Genomic DNA, 22,753 nt, shown 5'->3' with positions numbered 1-22,753 from the left:
CTCTGAGGTATATTCCCAGTAAGTGGGGAGAAGTACGAGTAGTATTTGAACCCAAACCAGGTAGTATGGACTATACACCTTACCAAAAGCATTCCGACCAATTAGTCTCACATCGTTCTTTTTAAAAACTATGGAGAGGCTATGTGAGCGGTACATAAGAGATGGAGTACTAGTTCACAACTCATTTCATCCAAATCAGCCTGCATATGCTCAAATACATGAGCCATGAGAACAACACCAACCGCGGCAATGGAATTAATTACTGGTCTGACCCCTCTGGACCTATACGTTAAGGAGGTTGCATTAACGGCTATGTTACGATTGGGCACAGCTGGTGTAAACCTGGAAGTAGTAATGGGTCAATTGAGGCTGAGCCTGTGGCGAGAAGCGCTTACTGCGCAACCTCTGCTGCAGGCAACCAGTGATGCAATTGAACCCGGGTTTGTGTTTGATAAACCCTACAAAATACAAATTAAACAGAACACAGAGTCAGATGTTACAAATGCAATACGCATATACACAGAAGAAGGCTCAGGATGTGAAGTGTACTCCAGATCACTAAACCTAGGGATTAAGTGGGAAAGGAGAAAAAATACCAGCGTGGTTCAAACAGAACTGGCTGGTATCTCAATCGCCACAAAGAAAATAACCAGAAAAGGAATTTCTGGCAAAAATATAACAATCTGCACTGATAGTAGACAAGCCCTATTAGCCTTGAACAGACAACGTGTTACCTCAGGGCTGGTACTAGAGTGCCACCAAGATTTAGCCAAAGCCTCGGTAGATAATAATATTATCCTGAGGTGGGTTAAAGGGCACGACAAGACTAAAGGTAATCGCATTGCCAACTCTTTAGCCAAGGAAGTGGCTGGACTAAGAATTTTACGACCCAGTGGCACCTACGGCCTGATGACTTCGACAATTGCGGAACTAGCTAAACGTCACATCCATGCTCAATCCCTAAAGAGATGTAATGGAATCAAAGGATGCATTCTTGCCAGGATCACCCTGGGCGACCCTGGGAAGCTGGCGCCGAAAAAATACCTGGAGATGATCAGGAAAAATATACGCTTAACAGTAGGATTTCTGACTAACTACTTTAAACTAAGGAAACGCCTCCATAGGATGTGGGAACAAGAAGAAGAAACTGTCAGGCATGTCCTATGCGAGTGTCCGGAGTTATCGTCAATAAGAGAGTGGTGTCTTGGCCCACACCTGCCGATATGAACGAGATGTCTCCCAGTGACCTGTCCACCTTCCTTGAAAGGACAGGATGGACGATGATCTAGAAGGACAACTCCTCGGAAGGATGTATGGGTCATATGTGGCCTATGTGCTGTGGGTCTACACTCACTCCCCCTTCTCTCCTACAGATACAGATACAGAGAACAATGGTTCGAAAACAATTTGGTGTTTGAATATTTTGCACTGCTTCTTGATGGGAAAAATGCCGTTCAAGCGAAGCAATGGCTTGAAAAGTGTTATAAGGATTCTGCTCCGTCAGAAACAACAATATAACGTTGGTTTACCGACTTCAAACGTGGTCGTAGAGACACCGATGAAGCATACCGCAGTGGATGTCCAAATGAGTCAGTAACACAAGAAAATTAAAAAAAATCCACAAAATCGTTTTGAATGATCAAAAAGTGAAATTGGTGAGTTCGCTGACACTGTAAAAATATCAAAAGAACGTGTTGGCTTTATATTGCATGAGCATTTGACTATGAGAAAGCTCTGTTCATAAACATAAAAAACCGGAATTTTTGCATCGATATGTGACAATGGATCAAACACTTCACTCCATAATCAAAACGAACGTTATCTGAGTGGAGAGCAACTGATGAACCTGGTCCAAAGCTCCCTAAAGCACAACAATTGGCTGGAAAGGTTATGGGCTTGGTATTTTGGGATGTGCGTTGTGTAATATTCATCGACTATCTTGAGAAGGGGAAAACCATCAACAGTGAATATTATATAGTGTTATTGGAGCGTTTGAAGGCCGAGATTGCAAATATAGGCCGCATATGGCAAAGAAAAAAAAAGTTTCATCAAGACAACGATCGTATCACAAGTCAATCGAAACAATGGCAAAACTACATAAATTGAACTTCTAATTGCTCCCAAATCCACCGTATTCGCCAGATTTGGCTCCCGGCGACTACTGGATGTTGGCAAACTTCAAAATAATGCTAACTAGTAAGAAATTTCGATCAAATAAAGAGGTTATTGCTGAAACTGTAGCCTTTTTTGAGTCAAAATCATTCTACAAAAATGGTATTGAAATGTTATAGCGGCGCTGATTGTGTGGCTCTTGATGGAGATTACTTTGATGAACGGAGCCAATTTAAAAAAAAACACCCGGTACTTTTCAGCCCAGGTGATAGGTACATTAAATGAATTCGAATGTAAAGTGAACATTTGTTGGGATAGGTAAGCATTAAAAAATATGCTGGCCTCTTTTTGGCGACTGATTTCAGGAGTTTTTATCTGAAAAAACTATGGAAGTGATGCCTTTCTGTGACTTTTTGAAACTTAGTTCTGCTCAAAAAATAATAATGTGTTTGCATCAATTTGACAATCGTTTTCAGAATTTTGATGCGGAATGAAATATACATTTCTCTTTTATCTATTTTAAGTTTATATTCTATTATTTACAAAAATTGACCTTATTTATAATGCATATACAATAGCTAAAATGCTGAAGAGCAAGGTATAGAAAATGAATGAAATTCTATCTATGGCAGCAGCTAGAAGAACCCAATCCTGTTGCATACACGGTTTTGTTGAAGAAGAAGGTCTGATGATGTGATGTTCTTCACTACTGTTGCCGTCATCGAAGTCAGTCACCTGATGATCTCTCATTTCTTCTGCCGTAACTCGGTGAGAAGTCATTTTTGTCTATAAAAGAAGGAAACAGTATAAATTGATGAATTATGAATGCAATTGTTATTCAGGAAAAACATACTGCATCACTAACATGAGATACTTCTAGGAATGTATAGCCAACAAATATAAAAAAATTACCACAATTACCTGTTGAATGTACACTCCAAGGCCCAAGTACTTTCCCAGTTTCCCAGACAACGTTTGTTTGACAATCCAAGGAAGAGTATTCGAGTGCTTTGTCCTTGATAGGGTGATCACTACTACCGATCCCAGCATTGAGAAGCTCACGATGTACAAACTGCTTGTATAGAAGAGAACTGAATGAAAAATGACATTAGTTTATAAATTTGGCCTAGAATCCATCAAATATACTTTTTAAATTCTGCACTACATGTCACCCATGAAGGGTATGACTATAAAACTATTATTCCTCCTCACAACTAAATAATTCGCTGAAAAGATGGTGAATACACAGGAAATCATTGCTGGCACATATACCGGTTGTCCGAGAAGTCTTAGTACGTGGTAATGTCTCCGAAGGTGGTGGAGATGAAAAGACGAAATTTTGGCAATGACATACAATGTATAAAAGCCAAATGGAATACATTCATTATTTCGGTTACTATACGTATTTAAAAAAAAAACGAATTACGTCAAATGTAAATTATAATTTGTGTACAATGTAAAAATACCACCCCTACCTTCAATCCTCTTCGAATGACAGGCACAACCCCCAATTTTTTAAATGGGAAGTCTAGACTTGTGATATATCGTTTGGAAGGTCTATTCATTCTCTATTCAAAAATGTTATCACTTTCGAATTTATTGCAACAATTAGGATAAAATAAATTATTATCATGTGGTTACCGAAATTCCATAAAATACACTCAAAAACAAAAATGTAGTGCAAAACGTAATTACATGTAGAATTCGTAAAAGAAAACTATGGATTTTAACCAAGTTGATGTTCAAAATGTTCACCGCAAATGCCTTGGCAACATCGTAATCTCAAATAAAACTGTCTTCTAACATTATTTGACGTATCAGGGATGACCGACCTAATCGCAAGCGTTATTCGTTCTTTTGAGTTTGAAGGTTCAGTTTTGTACACATTGCTCTTTACATATTCCCATGAAAAGATGAAAGATCAGGTGATCGCGCTGGCCATTCTGTCGATTCTCGCCTCCCTATCCACCAATTGGGAAATGTTGTATCGAGGTATTGCTGGACATTAACTTGGTAATGTGGCGGTGCTCCATCCTGCAGAATCCATATAGTATTCACTGGAACTTGAGGGTTTCCTGGACCGGGATATAAATTTGCTAAACTTGGAAGGACATCATTTTGATGTAGTGCCAAATAATTATCGCCATTCAAGTTGCCCTCAATGAAAAAGGGACCAATTATATGGTTTCCTACAATCCCTGCCCAAACATTAACCTGTTGAGGGTATTGCGTGTGTTCTTCTCTCATGCAGTGAGGATTTTCCGATATCCAGTAGTGGCAATTTTGCCGATGAGCATGACCGTTAAGAGACAAAGTACACTCATCAGAAAACATAACGTCTTCTAATTGGATGATATTGTTATCCAACATGTCCATCATTTGCTCACAAAAATAAGTTCTTCTTTATCATCGTCTTCCATGAGCTCCTGAGTAGGTATAATTTTATAGGGAAGCATTTTATTTTTTTTAATATGTTCACTATCGATGTATGGCTATCATTGAATGTAATGGATGCCTATCTACTCGATGTATGTGGGTTCTCCTCAAACTAAAGCATCACATCTAATTTGAGTTCATCACTCATTGCAGTGGCAGTTGCTTTTCTTACCTGTCCCACATGACCAAGCTTGCGAAACTGTTCCTCTACTTTGCTTACTGTTCCTCTATTTTGTTTACTGTTCCGTGAGATATAGGCGATGAATCAGGAAATTTCTCATGAAATAGGCGAGCTACTTCTTGTTGTTCGGGTTTATCTCCGTAACTAATCATTTGTAAAACTGTTATTTTATGCATTTCCGTTAATCTAACCATTTGTCAGACTTGAAGTTAACGAACGTTGAACTTAAATTAAAATACTGACAATTATTATTGTAACATACAAAACAAGTTGACAAGGCGTCTTAAACTAACATTGCCATGGAAATTATTTACAGTTTTTTAAATGATACCATCTGAAAAGAACATTGCTATGGTTTTTGCTCACTTTCTTATCATCAATACCACAACATGAAATCAGTTTTGAGTATATTGCAATAAGTTTTGAGTGTATTTTATCAAAATTCGGTAAATACATGATTTTAATTTATTTTATCTTAATTGTTGCAATAAACGATATAACACATACCTTCAGTTCCCATTAAAGAAATTGGAGGTTGAACCTGTCATTCGACGGGGGTTGAAGGTAGGGGTAGCAGTTTTCCTTTGAATTATGTCAAATTATAATTTAAATTTGACGTGTTTAGGGATTTTGTTAAAATATGTACCGTAACCGAAATAATGAATTTATTCCATTTGGTTTTTACACACTATATGTACCAAAAAATCCATCTCTTGCAAAGAAGGCACCAGAGGGCTAACCCCAAAATCTTAAATGGTACCCTATATCGATATGTAGCTCATTTTGAGGGTCTTGAAGAAAAAATCATTTCTGCACCCGTTTCCGATTATTAATTGGCCATAACTTGGATCATCCTTTTTGCTGAAGGTTGTAGTGAATTTTTATGAAACACTTCTCAAGTAATAAGAAGAAACTGGTATATTTGGGTAAACATCATTGAACAATCTCATGATCATTTCCACTAGCTTGTCCAGAAATGAAACTATTTCAACTTTGTCTTCCTTTAAGCGAACCATATCGAAAGGAATACAATCACTAAATATACTAATAAGGCCTTCTCAATATCATTTATTAATAAATGCTAGTCTGAAAAAGAGTTTTATTTTATTCCATAAAATGGTCAAAATGCCTATCTCTTGACAACCCTTGGACAATAGAAGCGCATACATCTGTAATTTGATGTCGAGGTTTTGCTGGTTTTGTTGAAAATACCCGCTTTTCTACACAATTCAAAAAGAAGAATTCAAGGGGAGCGAGATTGGAGGACTTTGGAGGCTATACAATATGCTCTCTACGCCCAATCCGAAGACCAGGAACTTCCTCATCTAGGTATTCTCTCACAAGTACATCAAAGTCTGGAGGTGTCCTATTCTATCCTGCATTCTTAATAGCAGCTACAATCTCAGGTTCGATAGTACCTTCTAAAAGTTGCAAAATGTAAGCGTCCGGTAAGATTTCTGTCGATTAAAAAGATTAGCCCTTTATGACTGAAATTATGGGTAATAAGGTAATTGTGAATATACGATTGATTCAAAAGGATTACGATAACTATATAAATTTGTTATTTTTAACACCTCGACACGTGTTTCAATCTTCTTCAAGAAGAAGATTTATTGAAAGGTGATTGAGTTTCATTTTTCGCGGTTAGTAAAATTACTCACCTATTAATGGCGTATGCGTTCCCATAGCTGGCAATTTCTGGGTGAAATATAACATGAATAAGCATATAATCAGAGCTGCTGTTCCGTTGATAACAATTTTTTCACCAGCTTGGGGTGGCAACCAAAAATTCAACATTGTTAGAATGATCACAACTGAAAAGAAGAGATTACATTATGGGATAATATTTATGAGATAATAAATACTGAAAAAAAAAGGAAAAGTTAGTATTTGGCAATTGTATAGATGATAATAATGATTATTTCCCTCAATGCACCAACGCAAACCGATAAAATAACATCTAGGTGTCAGAGAAACTGATACATACGAGGCTTTTGAATTGTCTTGAAAACAATAACCCTCTATAAAAAAGTCAATGTGGTTTTCCCAGATCTAGCGTCACAATATGTTTATATAGGTGATCAAAAAAAAGCTTTCTCCAAAATTAAACTTTTGGTGTACCACAAGGTACACCAAAAGTTGTGGTAAGGTGTACCTTGTGGTACACCAGGTATTTATATCGATTCCCGATTTGAAATTGAATGGTATTATCAAATTATTTGCTAATTATACCACTATTATATATTTCTCAGTCAGTTACGAAAAATTAATTATATGAAGATTGATTTAGACAAAATTCTCATTTGTTTTTTTTTCTATTCATTTAGCTTCAACCACAGAGGGTTATTAGCTGAATGTCAATTACAAATATGTCTCATTATTACAATATTATAATGTCATTTAAATTTTATTCAATACATTTATGTCACTAAGGAAATTTAATAGTTGAGTATGGTCCGATTTAACACTTAATATAGTTTTCAAGTCATCTCCTAGATTATGGCGGCGTCTCTTATTTGCGTATAGTGGACACTCGGTTAAAGTATGTGCGATAGTCAATCCAGTATCACATATATAACACATTGGAACTTGTTCTCCTGAGAGTAGATAACTGTGCGTGAGAAATGTGTGTCCAATTCGTAAGCGAGATAAGATAGTTTGTGTTCGCCGTTTCTTAGGTGATATTTTCCATGGTAAGACGAATGGTTTGACTCTGGAAAGTTTGGAATTGGATGTATCCCATTTTTGTTGCCAGTGTAATGTAAGGTTCTTTTTCAGTGCTGGTTTGATGTACTGGTGAATACTTTTGGTTATTTGCTTCTGTTGCCTGCTTGCTGCTTCTCTTGCCTGTCTGCTTTCTCGTTACCTTCTATTCCGATATGAGATGGGCACCAGAAAAACTGAACATTTGAGTTTTTTCTGAGAAATTAATAATTCGGACTTATGATGCACTGTTTGGAACCTTTGGTGTAGTAATGAATATTACTGGAGTTTTTTCCCAAGACCAAATCGTTATTTTTACACCTCGACACGTGTTTCGATCACCAAGTGATCATCTTCAATAATCAAGCAGTTTGATCTTTAACTAAGTTTCAATTAAACTAATCTGTTTAATCTTCCTCTATGAAGATGATCACTTGGTGATCGAAACACGTGTCGAGGTGTTAAAAATAACGATTTGGTGTTGGGAAAAAACTCCAGTAATATTCTAATTCGGAGTTTATTTCAATTAGGGATGGGTGAGTTGGGTATAATTGTGGAAGTGACTGAATAGCGCTTAAAGAGTCTGAGACGAATATCCAATTTGATGTTGGTTTTGTGGTCAAGTGACGTAGGGCTTCGAAAATTGCTATGAGCTCAGCAGTAAATATGGTGGTAAAGGGTGGCAGTTGGAATTTAGCGAAAGAGTCAATGGTTGTATATGCAGCACCTACGCCACTTTCAAAACGGGAAGCGTCAGTGTATGTGCACTGAAAATTTTCAAATTTTTCGATTGTTTCTAAAAAAAGTTTTTTGAATAATAATGGATGATTTTCAGATGGCTCAAATTCAGGATAGTAGATGGGATATGTATTGTCCATGGAGGAGGGGTAATACTTTCGGTAGGATTAATTGTTTCAGGTAACTCATTTGGTTTTATGAACACAAATTGAGGCTCAATTTCAATAAATGCTCATATATGAATATTTTTCTGCGACATATAAATGTATTTGATCATGATTCTATCAAATCTACAAAAACAACAAAATTTTCAGGATTATACATTGATGAAAAATTGTGGAATAATGATATTGAACAAACTAGAAAGAAAATATCGTCTTCTATTGAAATTTTTCATCAGATTGGAAACTTTGAACCTATACAATTTTAAAGAAATATAAAATTTAATCTATTTATTCACATTTTCACTATCTTATTTCTGTTTAAGAAACAGCAATTACAAGTGAATCTATTATCAAACCTCTGACAACCTTACAAAATAAAATAATCATGAGCATTTATAAATTACCATATTGGGAACTTTTATAAATCAAACTATTTATTGGACTCAAGTTTTATTCATGATAAATAATATCATGTTAAATAAAAATAATACAAAGGAATCAAACTTGAATTTTATTCGAATTGGACGTATTTACAATCATGCCACAAGACAAAACAAATTACTGTCAAAAATTAAAAAACAAAAAAAAGTTTGGATAAAGTCTATATGTATATCACGATGGGATCATTATATATAATTCAATTCCAGTGAAGCATTATTTCATTTTGATTCAGGTAGTGGAATTTCATAGTTTGCATTTTTTCTTATCATACTTGAATTATTCTTGAATGTGTATTTTTTGAAAACAATTTCATATTTAACGGCATTTAATTTTTGTTTTTTCAAGATATGTTATGTTTTCATTGTAAAATATTTTATTTCTATTATTTCATTCCACTTTCTAGTTATAGTCCCTAATATAAGAATTTATTCTAATCAATTCTAATCGAATTGAACCACTTCAATCAAATGTTCAAATATGACTGTGACTTTTCATAAATGTTTCAATAGAAAGGCACAGGTTCAATTTGATATTATGAATATGGCAGTGATCAGAACCTCAGCCTACCTACTTAGACAACTCGAATGAATATGTAACTCAAATAACCAATAAAATGAACACATACAAGTGATTGAAATGAAAAATGAATTGCCTCACTGACTCACATAACCTCACAAAATAAGACAACTATCCTTCAATTTAATCTCCACTTGTATACCAACAATGATGATATTCAGGAATCTCAATATGCTAATCGAAACTCGTTGGTATAATGAGGCCATTTTAATTCGCATTGAAACATTGTTCTGAATAGTAACAGTTTCATTGAAATATAAAAGAATACGCGACGTACGTTTAATGTATCTATTACTCAGTAATAATAATTGTCTGTAAAAATTGGTTGTTCTCATAGCTTTGCTAAATAACAATGTTTTCGTCAAAAAATGATAAAAAATTATTGTTTTTTCCGATAATAATCTCAATTTATATCTCTCATACAATAATTTAAGATGAAAAATCAAATTATTATACACGTAAGTCATTTGCTCAGCAAATTTTCACATATTTTAACCGTTTACCTACATTTGTTGCACTAAGGGGTGACACACTATACGTTTCATATAACCGGAGAATGTATACATACCAAATGCGGGTGTCACTATAATAGAACTATAAGATGGCGATATCCTTTCCAGCGTTAGATAAACCGTAAAGTCCGGATAGGGTTCCTGGCAACACTCATAGTATGTACTAACAATTTTCTGTTCCGCTTTCGTGATCTTCCATTCCGAATTGTCGATAAGCAACTCTAGCTGAAACAAACATTTCACATACAGAAATATGTAGGTATGTGAGAGTTCAAGTAGATTGTATTCTTTTCTTACAAATAATAGTAGACGCCGAGGCCAAAAGGAGGTGCCGAGGCCAAAAGGAGGTGCCGAGGCCAAAAGGAGGCGCCGAGGCCAAGAAGAGGTGTCGAGGCCAAAAGGAGAAAGAAAGCGGAAGAGGCAGGAGTGGCAGCAACTATAAGTGCACCCTCCTCCTCCCCCACTCCACCTCCAACAGCAAGGGCACTTCCTGCGGCGGGCGCCAAGAGATCCGCCTTGAATAAAGGCAAGGAACCGGCTGTTCCTGCAGGAAAGCTCCCTCACTTGTGCACCTCCACGGAGGGAACCCCAAGAAGGTTGAAGAAGCTGCGCAACAACAGTAATGTCGCTGCACCGTCCAAAACCTTCGCGGAGGCCACCGAGAGACATCTCAAGGTTGCCAGAGAGAGTGTATGTTCGGCGAGTCTTGGCCTGCATCTGCCACTATAAAGGAGATGTTTCCTAGTGAACTGTCCACCTTCCTGGTAAGGACAGGATGGACGTTGACCTAGGAGGACAACTCTTCGGGAGGATGTACAATGGGTCACATGTGGCCTAATTGCTGTGGGTCTACACTCAGCCTCTCTACTCTACAGATACAGAGATACAGATACAAATAATAGTATGTGTGAAAAATTTCGTTTTATTGGCAGTCGTTTTGAAAATTCGAATTTTTCTTAAAGTGTATACTTGTTCAATGTGAACCAAAATACACCAATGGATTGTCCGATATTTATCAAGTTAGATTTAAAAGTAGTTTTCAAAACTGCATGTACACTCCAGCAAATATTGGGCAACCCTAAATATAGGGTGAGAAAAAGAGAAGTCTGGGATTTACGAAATAAGCCATGTCAATATCGACAAAAAATATGTTGGTCAAACTGAGCGTACTACGATAATTCATGTCAAGAAACGTGTTTCACATATTCGGTTTCGTGGACCAGAGACTTACGCAGACCGTGAACAGCCTCAAAGTAAGTGAAATAATTGAAATCGATATATGACAATACGTTTACGTATTTCAATCGTGTTTTCAATCATGAAACACCTGAAATTTTGATTATTTTGAAGGTAAACGACCATAGACAACGTGTGTTCGCTGAATGGGATCCGGAGCAGTCGGCAACTGCTTCCATCGAAAACCCATCGAAAACAAACAAAATTTTTGATCTTGGGACGATACCAATCCACATGAGATCCAAGAGCATTCAATGCATCCCGAAAAAGTTACTGTTGGGTGTGGATTTTGGGCTGGCGGCGTCATTGGTACATATGTATATGAGAACGACGGGCCATCACTGTCAACGGCGATGATTACTAACTTCTTTTGGCCTGACATCTGGAGACCAATGACATGTGGCTTCTACGTGCTACAGTGCTTCAACAAACCCCGTCAATTTTCTATACCCCTACTATGATTTACACTCCCGAATCAATCATAACTTTTGAATACCTCTTTTTAATCACAAGCGATCTCTCCTGTCAACGAGAGGAAATGCTGGAACCCCAAAACTCTGATGTTATTTGGTTCTAAAATAATATCACAGAAGATCATCAAATTCATATGCTGCGTTTATCGACCACCTAGCGATACACAATAATAATAATAATAATTTATTAAATCCTTCATGATCACAAGTTGATATAGGATACGTCGACATTATACATGTATAAAAATCTTTACAAAACGTGAGATACAACAAATAAATTCATGAAAGTGTCACACAAACACAAGGAAAAAAAGAAGAAAAAATAAAGTATATTAAATATTTATAGAATACACTCTCATCGACTTAGATATTCAGCGACATTGTAAAAAGAACCGTTGATTAGGAATTTTTTCAGGGTTTATTTGAAATTCATTTTTTATTTTCCCTTTTTATGTAATCGGGAAGATTATTAAAAAGTTTTGCTCTTACGTAGGATGAACTGTTCTCATATAAATTAGTTGAATGTTTTTCCAACCTAATGAAGTTACCATTTCTTGTTGGATATGTATGAAAATCTGAATTGTGGAATTATTCTGAATTTCCTAAAATTCAGAATAATTTTGTATATACATATGCAGGGTACAGGCAAAATTTTATTTCTGATAAAATGCGGTCTACAAGATTCCTTAGCATCTAATTTGTAAATCAAACGCAATACTCTCTTTTGGCCAACAAAAATGCATACAGCAACCCCATACAGCGATATTGTATGAGATGTGAGAATAAATTACGGCATAATAAACATTCAAAAGCTGATCAGTACTGAGTGTGGATGAAAGTTGCCGTATAACATAATAACCACAGTTCACTTTCTTTCTGACCTGACTCACAGCTGACTCCCAAGTCATGTTACTATCAACATAGGTACCAAGGAATTTAGTATTGTCTGACGAAATCACATCACGACTACTTACTCTGACTCGAAAATCGGTAATTTTCCTGACAGTTCTAGAGTAGAACTGCATTAAAACAGTCTTACTGGGGTTTACAACCAAGGAGTTTTTGCGGCACCAATCTGTAAATGCGACAGACAGCTCATTGAGTTTAACTTGGAGTTCCTCCGGACTTTCAGCATCTGCAGCAAGTGTTGTATCGTCTGCATATAAAATTATTCGGTTTGTATTCACATGTTTTACCATATCATTGATGAAAAGTAGGAACATCAGAGGTCCCAAAATAGATCCCTGAGGGACTCCATATTCATTACTGTATGATTGTGATTGGCAGTCATCATATTTCACGCACATCTTTCTTAGAGTTAAATATGACTCCAGCCATGAAAGTACATTTCCTCTAAATCCTAACGAGAATAACTTACTCAGGATGATATCAAATGCCTTGGATAGGTCGGATTAGAGCACTATTCTCTTCACTTGCAAACACTATTGACTTTCTGCAAATCAATCATCCCAGTACCGAAATTTCCATATTCAGTAACTTCAATGTCCACAATATCGAATGGCTCAAATTTTCAAATATCAACGACGAACAAGGTCGCGAAGCTGAGGCTTTTGCAATAAGCAGCGGACTTACTCAGATTATAAATAAGCCAACCAGGATTCCTGACCGGGATGGAGAATATGCTAGTTTTCTGGATCTATACCTACCTAACAATCAATCCAGAAATTCACACAGTGACAGTAAAGTCTCCAATGAGATCTTCTGACCACAAACTCATTTCCGTGTTGAATGAATTACCAATAAATGTTGGGGAACAATGTAAGCCGCACAAAGTTTTGCATTACAGATCAGCTGAATGGGAGGATCTTCAAGACCACTTCCGACATTTCCCTGGCCAGATGTTTGTTTCAGTTCTAAAGATCCATCAACTTGTGCTTCTGAAGTCACGGAAGTCATTCTATCATCCATGGATGCATATATTCCTTTTTCAATGAAACGATGAAACGACAAACCTTGGTTCAGCAAAAATTGCGAGCAAACTGTCGCCACCAAAAATCCCGCCTACCGGCAGTGGCGCAAAAATCCCACTGCCGAAAACCGAACTAGATTTGTTAATGCTCGCAACAGCTGCAAACTGAGGATTAAATGAAAACAAAGAACTCACAATCAGAGAATTTGGGATGAACTGCTTGCCAATCCTAACGGGTCTTGATCCTTCTGTTCAATAGCTGAAGCTGTTAATCAGAATTTTACAAAATCCACAATTTCACCACTTACACCAGCGGATGGTTCAATTGCAACAACAGCCATAGTAAAAGCAAATCTACTAGCTGGACAATTTGCGTCCCAGAAAATACTGTGGGACGCAAATTGTCAGACAATTTCGCTTTCTGCTTCGATGAGTTTGTTGGGGGTTAAAATTGACACCAATATGTCATGGCACAATCATGTCGCTGGAATTGCAAAGGTTGCTTCTAAAAAGCTTGGAACACTGTTCTGTTCCAGAAAACTGTACACACCTCAGCAACTTTTGATGCTTCATAAAGCTCAGCTCAGCTCAAGAGTATTGTTCCATGTATGGAGCTCTGCTCCCAAAGATACCCTTAAGATGCTGGATTCCATCTAGAAAAGAGCTATTCGCCTGATTGTAGACGCGAATATAACGTGCAACCTTGATAGCCTGGAACATCGAAGAAAGGTTGGAGATTTGTTTTTTTCTATAGATACTTTCACGGGAAGTGTTCAAGTGCAAGAACGGTACATATCAGAAATTCGCGACGGACTGTGGCTGCTCATCGTTTTGAGATTTAACTCAGTATACCTCGAACTTCACTGTTTAAGAACTCTTCCATATGGAGAACTGCGATTATGTACAATAAACTTCCTGAGAACGTTTTTCCAAATGGATTTAATCTCCAGTGATTTAAATCCAATGTGAATCGCTACTTTCACACAAGCACCGCTCTGGGAGCGCCTTGACAATTTCTCTGTAGTGCTTGTGTTTTGTCCTTGAAAAAACATCTCATGCCAGTTCTGCACGAGTGATTAGAGGGCATGGTCATCTCACGTGGAGGTGATCTGAACTGACCACCGATATGGTGCGATTTGACTCCGATAGACTTTTTCTTCAAGGCTTTTTTTAAGTTACAGGTGTATCCGAATAAGCCACAAACCACAGCGGTTCTCAAAGCCAACATAACCCATGCTATCGATCAAATTCAAACCGATTTATGCGCCAGAGTCATAGGAAATTGGACATTCTGGATTCGCTCCACTCAAAGAAGACGTGGCGGACATTTGATAATGTTATATTCCACACATAATGGCATCAGTAGGTCTTTCAAACGAATAAAAAATTTCGACGACATCTCATACACATTTTGTTTTATTTATATTCAAAGATAGAAAGAGCTCAATGAAAAACCTATATATCTATAATTTTCACACTGTTACATAGACAACACAACATACAAGTATGTATATAAATAGTAGCCTGAATATTTTTATCACAACGATATTCTTTCATTTTGGTAGATACATCTCAAATTCGCAAAATCTTCAAATGACATTGACATTTTCGATTTGGGCGAGATTGAAATCAGTAGAAACGTCAATAATGAGAAACTGGCCTTGTTCCATTTATAACTTTGTTTGGATTCCTTAATTCGAGAACGTTTTAAAGCTGCGCGTAAACTTCATTAATAAGTGGCATGCCCTTGATTAATTTTATTTCTAAAGCAATTATTCGCGACGGCTACTGTTCCTATGAGAAATAAAGATAGATTTCCACTACCAACTTTTATAAAAACGGGATGACACGATCCAAATACACTTGGATACCAACTTGGACCAAGTGTGCTTGGACACGTAGACTTAGACCAAGTTGGTTTCAACGGCAAAATGACTTGGATGTCAGATAAACATACACAGATGGCGGAACTGTATTATTTGGAAGGAGTGCGAGTGGTTGCCGATATGCTCATGAACCGGCTTGAAATTTATTGAAACTTTCGAAACAACCTAATAGGTACCTATAAACTGTTATGGACTGAAAATGAATGAATAAATAAGCAACAATTCATACAGACTCACCTCAACTTCTGAGTTATTATTGTAGTTAGTAATATCCAGTTGATCTCCAGAATAGGTCCACGAACCAAATTTCAAGTAGCATTTTTGAGTGTCAAAAGGCCAATACCTCAAATTCAGGCTGCAAAGGACTGTGAATTGTGCTGGGGGAACCCATAAAATTTCTCCTGAAGGATACGCGAGACAGTGGGTGTTTCCAAAGTGGTTGATGGCAGTAGTTGTCGCTCTACAATATTATTAGAGTTGTTGTAATGGAAGTAGGTTGAATAAATTCACAAGAAGCAATATGGACTAAGTTTGCGTACAGGATGTCCGCCAGGATGGTTTTGAGTGTCATCTTAAATCCGCATTTCACTATAGGGTGTTTTAAAACTAGATAATAGAAACATAGTTCTGTTTTCCCTTCTTAAATGTAGATAAATCGAGCCTGATTGCGGAATCTGTTTGATGTGGATTAGTCTGAAATGAATTTTTTCCCAATTGATGAAATAATTTTTAAAATCGGGTTGAAAATAAAAAAGTTATATATGGAATTTGTTAGTAAATCAAGGTTGGCGTTGATTGTTTGCATTGGTACTATGTATAAGCAAAAGTTTATTTTGCCAATTCTTGTTCGTATGCCCATGACTTTGTATGTTATACAGTGTAACACACAAATATTTACTTTCAAAAATGACTAAAATACAGGGGTGTATTCATCTTAAGTGTGTTACACTGTATATATTGCGGTCAAAAAACATTTCTATCATCATTATTGTTATATTATCAATATTTCCCTCATTGTTCAACCCACTCATCTATAAATTTTCCTTTCAGGTATCATTGATTTAGAACTCACCTTTCCTATATTATTTGATTTTCATGTTCATTACCTTTTTTTTATTTTTTTTTTTCAGCCAACTCCTCAGTACTTTGAATAATTGAAATTTTTTGTTCATTTTTAATTTAATTTCTCTCTTCGTCAAAGATTTCAAATCTGTTTACGTCTTTTTATACAATAAAAGTCCGAACATTGTCAAAATAGATTAGTGGAATACGAACATACGGTTTCAAAAAGGATGATTTCTATGTGGAAGATCTTTCGAATTTACTAATTTTATCGGAAATAAAATTTTAACTGATAATTACATTTCAATTTCTCTTGACATGGTATCCCTTTTCACTAATAATCCTATTAATATCTTGATAAATATAATTAAAATGAAGTGTGAAATAATTTCGAACTTTACCCATTTGCCTCTAGATCTTTTTATAGAAGTTTTTGAATTCTGTATAGACCCCAATAACTTTTGTTATAATGGATTTTTCACAAACACATTTTCAGGTTGGGAATGGGTAATTGTATGTTACTCATTTATGCAGACATCATGGCAGAACTTCAAAATATTTGCACTAAAAATTTGTCATTTTCATTGCCATTTTTCAAAAGATATGTTCACGATATCATTACTTACTTATTATATATTAGATATATAATATCAGATATATAAAATAATTTTCCAAAAAAAAATTAAAAATATTAGATACCATTCAGAGTTATCATCCAAAACTGAAATTTTCTCACTAGCATTTCTAGACAGCGATGTAATTAAAGATGCAAATCAATTTTAAAGTAGACTAATCTCATAAACCAACTTTTTTTGGGGGATTTTCAAATTACCTATAAGAGTCCACACCAAATATCACAAAATACCGTATGTAGAAATTTTGTCTGGTGAACTTGGAATCTGAATTAGTGAAGAACATATTAAAGTGACCGATTCAAATGAAAATACAGTTGGAAAGAGTATTTTTTCTAAAAACAAAAAACATACATACAATCCATCATAGTGTACAAATTGAATTGTGAAAGCTGTCACAAATGATGTGTTGGCCAAACTGGACGATATCTTGAAACACGAGTTTCAGAACACATGAGACACTCTGAGAAACTAAATACCAACAACCCTACAGCCCTTGTTGAACATGAAAGAGAACATAAACACATTTTTGACTTTGAAATGAGACATATCCTCAAACACCACGGTGTTAACACTAAAAGGGATGTCAGTGGCCTTAATATGGCATATTTCAATTTAATCTTAATATCAATATAAAACATTATTCATATTTCAATTTATTCAAATATTCTGGCGATATCTTGAATTCATTGAAGCTTCTGGAGACACCCTACATTTTATTCTATGAAAGAGAGGACATTTGTAGATCAAGAACTTCAGATGATGTAGTGCTGCAGGTTTTCCCGGGTTTTCCTGCAGCTGAAAAAACAAATGCGCCACTGGAATCAATCAAGTCACTCCGGAGCGCTAATTAATTTTTGTTCTTGTTTCATAATTTTAAAATTTGTACCTATTGCTTACGTATCTATTACAGTTTTGTTATTTCATCATTGAAATAACGTGCCATTGATAAAGACAGAAATCACCTTATCAGTATCATAGATAAAGTCACTCGTTTGTTTCATGTCTGTCTGGAAAATTTTATGTTTTTAGTGTTTTTTATTTTCATTACGTATCTAATATGTCTGATGTTTTTGAAATAGTCATATTTTCAACAAGAAAAAACTCCTTTTCGCTGAGAAATTTAATGAAGAAATCGTGATTTCTCGTGAACTTGAAATGATAAGTTTTGTGGGGGGTATGTTTATGAAAATTCATGATTTCGGAGCGCTGGAGAAGGATTGAATTTGAAACTTTGGCAAAAAAATACCAATTGTTTTTAAAAGAAAAATTGGCCTTTTACCCAACCAGAAAAAAATTATTGGATCACTAAACTAGTTATTTTTAAAAACTAAACCTCACGATTTGATCTCTACAAAGTTAGTGGAGATGAAATCGTGAGGTGTAGTTTTTGAATTTACTATGGATCTTCATCAAGTAACAGCCGAATCAATCAGAAAACTAAACCAGTTAATTGTCAATAACATTCAAATAAACATCTGTTAGTACATTCGAATGAGTTGCCTCATTAGAAAAGACAACATTTCTAATCTAGAAGGGATTTTCATCAGGAAAGTGCACTCTTCCATCAAAGTTTCTATTTTTGTACCAAGTGCACTTTATACGTTTAAAATGTGTGCTTATGAAAAAGTTTAGTCACTTCATTATAAGAAATTATAATAAGAATAATTGGAAGCTCTCAAAAACACATCAGACCTTCTAAATACGCATTTCATGATTAACCGAATTGGTAGGTACTCTACAGAAGCGACCTCAAAGGGAATTGAATTTTTGTATCGCGAAGCACTATAAAAGAATTCCACTCACCCATTATATAAATATATATCAGGTTGCCAAACTTCGTGCTCAGCTAAATGCAATACCGATAAATTTCCATATTCTTCGGGGTTCCATTTTAGTTTTTCATCGTTCCAAACCTAGAATAAAAATTGAATTGAATTTTCACAAGTAGTCACAAGTATTTTAGAAATTAATCCGGAATTACAAAAAATATATATAATGGTTATTTCTAGAAATTGTACAAAATATAAAATACCAAAACTACTTTGAAAGTAAACATGAAACTCACTGAAGTCTGTAGCTTGTATTTGTAATGTAATATAATCCTATACGCAAAAAGTCACTAATATATTTTAAAAACAAGCGATTAAATATTATCACAATCATATTCGTTTCAAAAATATTGAATTTGCAATAGGAATTGAATTAACATTACTCATGAAAAAAACTCTTGTTGGGGGAATGCCTAATTCACATCACTTTGCAGTGAGATTTTCAATGAACATGTCCAGTTTCGATTGTTTTGGTTTTGGCTCTCACAAAATAAATGTCCTAGATATTAACGATATTTTCTAGTGCATACCTACACCACAAACCAAATTTTAAGAAAGATGTCATACTTCTATCAAATTATCAGATGAGATATATTCAATTTCATACTTTTATGTAAAGGAAAAAATATCAATATATTGAAGAAATATATTGAATAAAATAATTTTTTCTACTCCCTCCATTTTGAACTAATCATTACGTGTTTGACAGCAAGTAGGTAATGGTTCATTTAGAATACACGTGTATTCTAAATTAATGGCGGTCATATGTAATATTTTCTCTGATAAATATGATGATATCATGAACACATTCAAGTATCCAAAAGCCAAAATCAGTGAATTTTCTTTTCAAATTATCTGTAAAATCGAAATAAAAATCATATTTTCAGTAAATTTTACCATCTTACATTGGTAGAACCTGTAGACCTCTTTTCACTCGTATTAATGAACATATAAAAAAACCCGATAAATCTGCTTTTGGCCACCACATAAAATTTCACAACCACAACTTTAGTCCCAATAGAAATTCCAATATATTACATAAAATAGATAATAAAAATTTCCTTAGACTTGACTTGTTTGAAGAGTTGGAGATTTCTAAAGAACTTTCTAACAATGATCATTGTTTGAATACTCAAGTAAACTTAAACAGAGATTTCCTTCCCCTTCATAAGAGGATTATGAATTATTAATTAATCACAGTTTATTAATATAATTTATTCAATATTTTTCTTCTACATATTCATTTAAACCTATAATGGACCACTCCTCAAGTTGGTACCATTATTTTAACATGACACTTGACACATTCTGTCTCAAGTTGTCCTTCTTCATAAGATACTTCGACTGAACCACATGGCCTGAATCCAAAAATGTATTTTCTTGGCTATAAGCCTATTTTGTTTTATATAATTTAAATATTACAATGTACAATTCACTTATCTTGATACTTCCTGTTGCCTGACAAGTAAGTAATCTCAAACAATTTTTCCAAATTTCTTAACCTTAAAAAATTTTACAACTTCAATTTCACTAAATTCCCTTTTCAACTAGATCACTTACTTTCAGGTGAGCACTGATGATGACAAAAGTCGAAAGCGCTTTGCAAGAATTTTAATATATTATACACTTTAATACAAAACCTCTTCGATTCATTAAGTAAATTTTTTGTTCAACAGTTTGTGGGTTGGTAATGAATCTAGTTATATTCGTGAATCAACAACCACTTGTTTTAATCATAAGCTGTCATTCAGTATTTCGTAAAAATTCAAAATGAGTGATAACGATAATTTTTATATTTGTAAAAAGTACCCACCTGAAACCAAAAAGTGTTGACAACTGCCAATTTTTTTTTATTATCAAAATGGGAGATGCACTCGTCAGGTTGTTGGACTTGATAAGTTGGGTTACCAACCAAAAATTATTGATACATTTTTACATTTGGAAATACCAGATACATATACTGGATACTGCTTCAAAAATCATCTGCAACCATTCTAGTTGATGGAGGGGGTGACTTCGAAAGTTATGTAGATAATTCTAAGGCATTTATGCGAAACACATCAAATGTACTCATAAATAATAGTATTGAAAACATTTATATTTCCACTGTTTCACATTCTCAACAAAACGGAATAAGACCGTCTTTCCCCCTCATCGACTGCGGAATAACATCAAATAATTGTAATAATGTACATAATTATAACAAAAATAAACCATAATAAAATAATTTGTAGAAAATATTCTCACCAATTTTGAAATCTTTTTATTGAGTTCTGACTGACTGACCGACTGAATTTACTAACCAAAGCCATAATCTCGGTAAGTCGTAGAAGTAGTAAATAAGTAGTATTAGTTAGTGAGTAGTAGAAGTCGGGGATAAGGCCAATTACATCCACTCGCTAATTATCGCACTCGGCTGACGCCTCGTGCTCACAATTTTTCGCTCGTGAGTAATTGGCTTCTTATCCTACTCGGTACTATTAAAATCTGTTGGTTTTGAGTCACACTTACACTTCAATATATCAACATGTTTCAACTTACTTAGTACCTATGTTGTTCAACTCACCTGGCCAGTAAGGAGGGTTGAACCGAATAGAATTATTCTACAAAAAGTGATTTCGTACCAAATTCTATCTTCTGAAAGTTGTGTCATTTAAAATCTCAAGTAGAGTGATGCAGTTATCAAACTTTCATTCGTCGAAGAAAATCTACATTTTCGGCTTTTTCTTCGAGAAAGTGGCATTTTTTCGGCCTCCGGGAAGTACGTTTTTACCGGACTAGGCAGGGAAGAATCACATCGTTGTTGTCATTGCAAATATGAAAATCTTGGTAGGTAGTGAATGCATCATCTTTCCCACCAACCGATCTCCTGGAGTCTTTGAAGTCCACTAGATACTCGTTAGGACAACAAGAGGATTGCTCCGAATTTTTGGGGTTCTTGTTGAATACTCTTCGTGAACAAAAAAGCAGAATCAATACTCCTGACCACTCTGGATTGAATGATTCCGTGCAGTCTATCTCGTCTTGTGTTTGTAGATCTTTTGCTGGAAAAATCCCCACTTGTTCACTTTGTAGTACATGTTCAAAAAGTATCAAAAACGTATGTGATTTTCTGGAACTTCAACAAGCGTTTCTTAATATGAATGATAACCAGTCCGTGCAAAGCTTTTTGTAAAATCATCTGAAAATGGAACTTTAACGGGTGATGATCAACTGTGTTGCTCAACATGCGCCAAACTAACTGACTATTATAAGAAAACAAGTATAGCTGAGACACCAGTCATTCTAATGATAACACTGATTATCTTCAAACATGACTCAACCTCTAAGGCAAGCACCAAACTCTTACGAAGGTTCGAAATAGATAAACACTTCAATCTAGCACACCACTATTATATAAAATAAACACACCTGTGGCACAGACGATATTTCCGGATTCCTAATTAAAAAAATCGCCGCTTCTATCGTCGAACCTCTCACTCATATAATAAATGCCTCCCTTCAAGAGGGCTTATTCCCATCGAGATTGAAGAATGCTCTTGTATCTCCAATTCTAAAAAAACATGATCCGCAAAATATGGAAAATTATCGTCCCATTACTGTTCCCCCCATATTCTCCAAGCTTTTTGAATACACAATGCTTGCACAACTTGTAAACTTTCTAAATATAAACAATTCACTTCACCCAAACCAGCACGGTTTCCGCACTGGACATTCCACCGAGAGTGCAATTCATTGCCTTTATGTGAAAATTGTTAATGCCATCGAGCTAGGACACAATCCAACTGGAATATTCTGTGACCTAAGTCGAGCTTTTGACTGCGTAATACATAAACAAC

The 22,753-nt window shown here is 35.3% G+C and overlaps 1 protein-coding gene across 3 annotated transcripts in view; it reads right to left on the bottom strand.

Moving 5' to 3' along the window:
- Window positions 1-2,614: 2,614 nt before the first annotated feature.
- nAChRa10 (nicotinic acetylcholine receptor alpha 10 subunit) overlaps window positions 2,615-22,753 on the bottom strand; it is a 40,809-nt gene continuing 20,670 nt past the window's right edge. For all 3 annotated transcript variants that reach the window (XM_074174407.1, XM_074174406.1, XM_074174405.1), the window contains exons 3-8: window positions 18,889-18,998; window positions 15,626-15,848; window positions 9,920-10,088; window positions 6,391-6,543; window positions 3,034-3,203; window positions 2,615-2,898 (exon numbers count right to left, since the gene is read on the bottom strand). In XM_074174407.1, the coding sequence (XP_074030508.1) occupies window positions 2,671-2,898; window positions 3,034-3,203; window positions 6,391-6,543; window positions 9,920-10,088; window positions 15,626-15,848; window positions 18,889-18,998 (1,053 nt within the window). In that variant the 3' untranslated portion in view covers window positions 2,615-2,670. The remainder of the gene's footprint in view (window positions 2,899-3,033; window positions 3,204-6,390; window positions 6,544-9,919; window positions 10,089-15,625; window positions 15,849-18,888; window positions 18,999-22,753) is intronic.

This window comes from Leptinotarsa decemlineata, unplaced genomic scaffold (assembly GCF_025532065.1).
Source record: "Leptinotarsa decemlineata unplaced genomic scaffold, Ldec_3_MD MMD2_tig00000576_RagTag_RagTag, whole genome shotgun sequence".
Taxonomy (NCBI): Eukaryota; Metazoa; Arthropoda; class Insecta; order Coleoptera; family Chrysomelidae; genus Leptinotarsa; species Leptinotarsa decemlineata.
The sequence above is the reverse complement of the archived record's forward strand: the minus strand, read 5'-3'. Positions and strand labels throughout refer to the sequence as shown.